The following is a 7,446-nucleotide window of genomic DNA, read 5'->3' as shown; positions in this document are numbered from 1 at the left end:
TTGTAAGCTTGAATACAATTCTGAGCATTTACATTTCCCTGTAATTCAGTAAAACCATGAACCCATTAAACAGTATTTCTACCAAAATCAACTTGACAATCCCCATAACAAGCACTTCTGACCCAGACTCCTGTTTCAATGATGCTCCAAAGTCCTCTTATCTTGTTTTGACATTAAGAGCCAAAGCCAAAGTATTAAGCTTCACTGAAGCCAAGAGAAGCAACGCTGTCCTGCAGTTCAGCATCCGTTCAACTCCTCTTCTGCATAAAGATTTCCCCAAAAAACCCCAACTAGCTGTAAGGAAATGAAGGTATCATAACAGGATCCATTTCCTGTATCATCTCACACATCTAGGACACAGAATGATTTTCCCCAACTCTCTAATTTGGTGCTCACTTCCAAAGAGAAAGGCAATGAAAAAAAACACATTAGCATTAGTAATTGCAATCAAAATGAGTTAGCAAGCAGTGTCCAGCCAAATTGGATAGCCAACCCAAAGACATTCACCTGGAACCCCTGGCAGGGCAGCAGAGCCAGCCCTGAGGAATAAGGCACACAGCTTTTTCTTAATCACACTGCTTGGTGAAGGCAAACAATTAGGATGAGAACATTTTGATAAGAATAAATAATAGACTTTGCAGACAAAAGTACAGCGTATAACAACCTTGTCCTACCATAGCAGTTGTCACAGCCAGGAGAAATAAAATATCCTTAAGACAAGATCTTTGCTGCTAAAAGTTACAGCAACCACAGAGAGGGACATGGACTACAATGCTCAGTGACAAGGCCAAGGCAACTGTGTTGAGGCCTCCTCCAGTGCTTTGACCACATCTGCCAGTGGAGTCTCTCTGAGCTGGTTAAAGAGAGAAATGAAGATCACTTTACCCTTCACTCATTAAGGATGGATCCACATGGCAAGATGAGAAAAGCCTGGCAAAAAAAAAAAAAAAAAAAAAGAAAAAGAAAACTAAACCTCCCCAAGCCCCCTATTGCATTTCATTGATTTTTTCTATGTTTGGTAAAGAAACATGTAAACAGAAACACTGAAAACCTAAAATAAAAGGCTTTATTTACTCCAAATAACATTTGTTTTCCTTTCTTTTTTAAAAATGTCTTTTAACACTTACAACATTTGTCAGTAAAATGAAAATATACAACAGCCATGTAAATCAACATCTTTTCTTCTACTTCAAAAAATGTATCATCCTTCAAACTAAAAGCACATATGGATTACTTACAACACGAAAGCTTAATGGCTGTACAACCCTGAGGGCTCCCACACAAACATGAACACACTTGTGTGCACAAGAAAGGCAGCACACAACTGGCCAACTGTTTGTTCAGGTGGTAACACCTCAAAGCCTTTGTTTTAAGGATTTTTAGCAAGGAAATGCTGGCAAATCACAGCAACCTCATGTTATATGAGCCTCTCATGGCTGGTAGAAGTTTCCTGCATTTAAATGTCTCCTAAAGGTTCTGCTCGTTATAAGCCTAAGTGTCTACAGCCACTGGATAATTCTTTTAGCAAATTTCATTCTTGAGAATTGAGCTCAGCTTTGGACCCATAAGAAGTCACAAGAGAGGGCTTGATGGCAATCCAAACTATTGCCTGAAGAGTAAGCAATGAACAGCCAGAGGCTGAGCGCTTCTCTGGCATAAACAGCTCCATTTGATCCTTCTGTCAAGTGACTGAAGTGCACAAAGAACTGGAACTTAGGATATCAGCATGGCATTCACAAAACAGCTGCAAGAATGAGATGGAGAAACCATCATCAGGCTTTGGCAAGGAAATTTTCATCTCAGTCCTCACTAACTGAAGTGCTAAAGAGGCTGATATTCAAAGGCTACAAGGTGAAAATTCAGAGGCTCTTGTTTAAGAGTAATGGTAAATGGGGACACGTACCAATAAACACCACCATTCCATACCATCCAAAATGGTAAAGCAACTTACACAGGATTTCCCTCACATCACCATTAAGAATTATACCACCTCTAAACTAAAGGGATGTCAAAAGACAGTTTTTAAGGATGGCGACAGGAGGCTCTGAGGCTTAGGCTCAATCGTCAGCCCTTGCTTCCACTGAATCAAAAATTCTGTGTTACTCCACATCCTAAAACACCCAGCTCAGTGGCCAGAAATCAAGGTCTGGTTTTCTTTTCTCCTATTTCCTACATAGACAATACAGTGCAACTAGGATTGATAGTTCAAAATATCTTCCCAGCACTCTCAATGTCACACCAGTTTTGCATTAATGTTACCTTCACAATAACACCACCTTCTGCCTGCCTGTGAAACAAGGTCTAGCAGCAGCAACTCACTCAGTTTGAGAATTATTTTGAAGTGGAATGTCACTAGTCATTTGCTGCTGCTGAGCTTGCACAATCAGGTGGAGCTGTCTCTTTGCAATGGCTGTGTTTAAATCCCACAGAAACTCCAACAGCTTGCCCTGGAGGAGAATCTCCATGGGCACGAACTGCAGAACCTGCTGGGGAGAGTCTGTGTCCAGCAAGGAGCTCAGCAGTGTATGCAGATGCTGCAGGTACTCCACAACCGGCACGGGGAGGCCTCGGTAACCAACACACAGCAAAGCAGCGCCGCTCCTCAGGGGCTCCCGGGACGTTGGACATGCAAATGTGATGCTCCTGAAACAGCAGTGCAGGATGAAGACCAGGCCAGCTGTGAAGCGTGTCAGGCAGGAGAGAACAGGCAAAACCAATGCATCTCCCACTGCCAGCTGGGCCAACGAATGCAGAACACACTCCAAAAGCTGCTGCTGGTACTTGGGTTCTCCATCATAAAGCAAAGAGAAGCTGAAAGTCAGCAGCGTGGCTGAGTCCATGGGCTTTATTTCCATGCTGGGCTGGCTTTCTGTGTCACAGAGGGACGGAAAGCCCACGACAAGGCACTTGAATTGGTCACTACAACTTTCATTTAGAACTTCCTGATGGCACCTGGAAAGATCAGACACTTTTGCCAGTATGAGTTCCCCAGTAAGAACTTCACAAGAGTGACAAGGCTGCAGCATCGATCTGCTTTTCAGTCTCCCCCGACCCAACTCCTTCATTGCTTCACTAAGATTTTCCAAGACCTGAACATCACAAAATGGAGAACACTTTACCCTTGGCAATCTTTTTCCTTCCAAAATGTACCAAAAGCTACATTCAAGGTTAGAAAGTGATCCTTCTAGGATGCACATGTTCCCAGCATTATTTAAACTATGTTCCTCAGTGCAGTGACTAAAATAGCCCTTTGCCACTTTATCATTCCACGTCAGGGTTTCCATCATTTTCCTTTCATTGTATGTACTAAAATACTTGTTTCTTTGCCCAAACCACTTTGCATTCATGCTGCAACCAGCCTGGGATTTCTTGACAAGCCAGTTATTTCTGCCAATGGGTTTCACGTGAAACCTTTGCATGAAGAACTCTACCGCACAGTCTCTTAACTTGTTCAGTTTCATCTGCTCTGCTTCTTGCATGCACTCAAAGAGACGGATGTTCTCAGAGATGGTCTCTACCTGGCACTTGTGGAAGAACGTGCAACACTCTTCATGTGTTTTAAGGAATGATTCTGGTAGTGCATGCTGGGGGAAAAGGGCTTTGTTGACTATTTCTGTTCCGAAGTTCTGTGTCATTTTAGGAAGAAGCAGATGAAGGCTTTCTCTGCCCATATAGCGAAGACAAACCACGTAGGCCTCTGAGTTTCCAGCTTTGCTGGTGGCTGGCTTAAAGACATGGACCTCCTCAAAAGAGCAGTTTAGCAGAAAGAGCAGATTGATAGAACAGTGTTCAAACAGAGTGAACATCTTCAAAACAAAGGATCCTCCAGTGCCCAGGATCATTAAAGCAGTGACTGTTTCACAGTAGTGAAGGGGTGAGACGAGAGCTTCCTGCTCACCTGGGTTTCCCTGGCAATCAAAGCTGCCATCAGCAGTTACCAAGTGGACTGTGGTCATACTGCTCACAAAGTTCTGAAGTCCTGTTAGATGTCTTAATGTCATCACATCCCCAGTGTTATCTGGGCCAAAGTACCACCACGGTAACGTATTTGCTATCAGACGGTCATCCATGATCATCATAAGGGTGTCATTGGCTTCATGATACGGGTTTAGAGTATTAGCTACCCAATTCCAATGGCAAGGGACATGGTGGGACTTCAAGTAGTGGTTAAGGCTGGCTATAAAAGCTCCAGGTGCTTCACAGAGGTGGACAGAATTCAGTTCTCCGTCCTGAAGAGCTTCTTTGGGGAGAAGAGAAAAACTGCACAGGATCTCATGAAATTTGCACCACGCTTGGGTACAGAGCTCAGCACTCACAGATTTCTTCACATGAGATATTATTTTCCCTGCTTTATTGGTAAACGAGGTGTGCTGATGCCAGTCCTCCAGGTTCTTATCACTCAGTTGGTTCTTCACTTCATTCATTGAGTCCTTCAGAGCCAGGAGTGAGTGAAATTCCATGTGATCACATGTAAAAGCATTGCTTGGATCTGGCAGTTTCCATTCATCATTCACTGGCTTAGCATAAGTAAACTTCTTCGCAAAGAGCTTCTCAATTTCAGAAAGAATTTCAGGACTAAACTTTTCAAGGTTGGTCTTCTGGTCAACATAAGGCTGCTTACATTTATCCATTCTTGGGTGGATTCACAACCTGGACAACAGCAGGGGAGAAGAAACTATGTCATTCCAATCATACCAGTATATAAATAGGAAAAGCTTTTTATGAAAAATAAAAATGTATCCTGCTTAACCTCTGTATTCCAGAACAGGAGAGAAATGCTTCATGGACTCATACACCACTGAGGAAAGTAAATGAGGGCTACCCTAAATAAGGCCATTTGGAAATCAGGAAGGTCACCAGTTCAGTTGCCCTTCCTGCTATTTACCCAGCAAGTGAAGAAGAGTTGGCTGGTGCTTGACCCTTTACTGACTCTGAATACTCTATTTACTTTATAGGTATAAACACTTAAATACAAATCTCTCTCAGTCACAAGAGAGAACACACCAAGTGTTCTCCAAGTTCAGAAAGTGGCTCAGAAATCTTATCACCTGATTATGGCAGTATCTATATGAGAGTTCAAAGTACGGAGGGTGGGGTGGCCACAAGTAAAGGCAGCTTTGAGAGGGAGCACAGCTACTGCTCCTCCAGTTTCCGAAGTGGGAACAACCCTCCCACCTCTTCCACCAGAGGCAGCATGATGCTGGGGGACCCCCTCATTGGCACCCTCGAGAACTGCCCCTCAGATGAAGGGCCCTGGAGAGATGTTGGACACCAGGCTGTGAGAAAAACCCCTCTTCTCTGCTCAGCATTACTGCTCTTTGCCAGATGCACAGCCTTATGCCTTCCTTTAATGACTGAAAAAACTGTGATACTTTTGAAGTGAAAGGACTTGGTTGCAGCTGTGGTCAATGGGAACGTGTGCTTGATGTTAAAGAAGAACGTAGTGCCAAGTGTTGTGCTGCGAGTGGGTAAAGGCTGACAAATAAGAGCACACTCCACACAAAGCTAACAAGGCTGCTGCCATCTGCTCCACTGCTCAGCACAAAGCACACACAGGGCACAAGTGACAGGCACTAACCAGAAATCAGCCAGCCAGCAATTTATTCCAAACTAAAATGTTCATTTAGGCAAAATAATTCAACCAAAATTACCACCCGAGATAGGAGATCTCTCAGCCTATCATTTTAACCATCCCCCAAGCCCCCCCCGTTCTCTCAAAAGCAAAATACAATGACCTTAAGTGTTACATAACATTTCAGTTTGAGAAAATATTGGATTAAAATTGAAAGAGCTGAAAAACTTTGGAAACAATGGCCAACCTCAGCACTTTACTCTTCCCCTTGAACCCATGCAGTATCTTAGGCCACAGCCCATATCTGTCTCCCCTTAATTACCATCAGCCCTCTGAGGAGAGGCACATGGTCACACACACAGCTGAGGTTTCATCTTGCCTTCCCCCAGTTCAAGGCCTTTCAATGGGCAGGTTTAATTTCACTGTCCTCTATGCAGATAGGCTCTGGCTTTAATCTCATCTTTTCTCATAGGATGTTCTGGGGGAGGAGGAAAACTGAGAGAAACACAGACCACTGTGCCCTGGACTAGTTTATTTCATTTTAAACACCAACTCTGAGTACGGGCTTTTAATTACAGCTCACCCCAGTTACTCATAGGAGAGGTTTGGGTTGGAAGGGACCTTAAAAGACCATCTCATTCCAGCCCCCGTGCCACGGGCAGGGACACCTTCCACTAGACAAGGTTGTTCAGAGCTCCATCCAGCCTAGCCTTGGACACTTCCAAGGATGAGAAAGCCACAGCTTTCCTGGGCAAGCTGTATCAGGACCTTACCACCCTCACAGAGAAGAGCCTCTTCCTAACATGTAATCGAAATCTCTCCTATTTTCGTTTAAAACCGTTCCCCCTCACCACTCCACCCCCCCCCCCCCTTGGGGGGGGGGGGGGGTTTTTTTTAAAGTTACTCTCCCTCTTTTGTGTAAGCCTCCTTTAAGTACTGAAAGGGACTCTAAAGTCTCCCCGGAGCATTCTCCAAGGCTCTCTTAGCCTATCCAGCTCTCTTAGCCTATCCCAGAGGTACTCCAGCCACAATACTAACAAGTTCAACCCTAAATCCAAGCTCACTCAGCACATAGCAAGAACAGGCAATCGCCTGCTTTTTCATCATCATTTCCAGCCCCATTCCGGCCGGGACCGGACTCTGGGCTCGCCCCACTGCGCAGCTCCTCACCCATCCCCGCGCTCCGCTTCCCGCCCGCCGCCGCAGCGCGGCCCGGCCGCTTCCCTCCGCCCCGGCCGCTCGTAGCGCTGCGCCCGCCCGAGGCGCCTCCCGCGCCGCCCGCTCCCTACGCGAGGCCGCGGCTGCAGCACGGCCCAGCCCCGCTCCCGCTCTTACCCGGCGGGAGCGCGCCCGGCCCGGCCCCTCGCCCGCCGCCCGGCACGCCCTCTCCTCGGGCGGCACCGCCCTGGCCCGGGCCGGGAGGGTTCCTGCGCGGGGACTTTGCCATCAGCTCGGGGCAAGGTTCGCAGCTGGGACGGCGGAAGGGCAGCGGAGTCCCGTGTGCCCCGTGAAGGCTGCACAGGCCGGGCAGGCAGCAGCGCGGTTAATCGGCTCCATTTCCTAAACAGGAGCTTAAGAGCGGCTGCTTCTCACGAGGAAAGGGGCGCAGAGGAGCCGCCTCCCAGCAGCGGGGCAGCCCAGCAGGACAGCATTGCTAGGAGTTACCCATGCAGCACTTACCACGCGCTAACACTGACAGGTTGCTCAGGAAGAAAAGAGGAGAAAAGCTTTGTTGGGATGTGTGGCCACCCGCTGGAGAGGGAGGGCTGGGGCTCAGCGCCCTGTGTGTTTTTCCCCCGCGCCCTGGGCTGCCTGCCCTGGGAGCCTGAGCCAAGCGCCATTGTCTCCCAGCCCTGCCGAGGCCACGGCTCAGC

The 7,446-nt window shown here is 47.0% G+C and overlaps 1 protein-coding gene across 4 annotated transcripts; it reads right to left on the bottom strand.

Annotated features, from left to right (window-relative positions):
* Nucleotides 1–1,044: 1,044 nt before the first annotated feature.
* Nucleotides 1,045–7,446, bottom strand: CMTR2 (cap methyltransferase 2). Of its 4 annotated transcripts, none has more exons than XM_042027339.1 (2): nucleotides 7,253–7,446; nucleotides 1,045–4,650 (listed from the first exon to the last, which is right to left on the bottom strand). In XM_042027339.1, exon 2 carries the CDS (start codon nucleotides 4,629–4,631, stop codon nucleotides 2,316–2,318), a length of 2,316 nt encoding a protein of 771 aa, XP_041883273.1. In that variant the 5' UTR covers nucleotides 4,632–4,650; nucleotides 7,253–7,446; the 3' UTR covers nucleotides 1,045–2,315. The 4 variants fall into 4 exon arrangements, with proteins under 4 accessions (XP_041883273.1, XP_041883272.1, XP_041883274.1 ...); XM_042027338.1 differs by lacking the exon at nucleotides 7,253–7,446 and adding an exon at nucleotides 6,908–7,208; XM_042027340.1 differs by lacking the exon at nucleotides 7,253–7,446 and adding an exon at nucleotides 6,743–6,794.

Source organism: Corvus kubaryi, unplaced genomic scaffold (assembly GCF_017639235.1).
Source record: "Corvus kubaryi isolate FWS band 111438036 unplaced genomic scaffold, C.kubaryi_AGA036_p1.0 37300, whole genome shotgun sequence".
Classification (NCBI taxonomy): Eukaryota; Metazoa; Chordata; class Aves; order Passeriformes; family Corvidae; genus Corvus; species Corvus kubaryi.
Note: the sequence above shows the minus strand (reverse complement) of the source record. Positions and strands in the feature narration are given on the sequence as shown.

What these genes read in the sequence shown, in the direction of transcription:
- CMTR2 (XM_042027339.1), bottom strand. Translation starts at nt 4,631, where the DNA reads ATGGATAAATGTAAGCAGCCTTATGTTGACCAGAAGACCAACCTTGAA.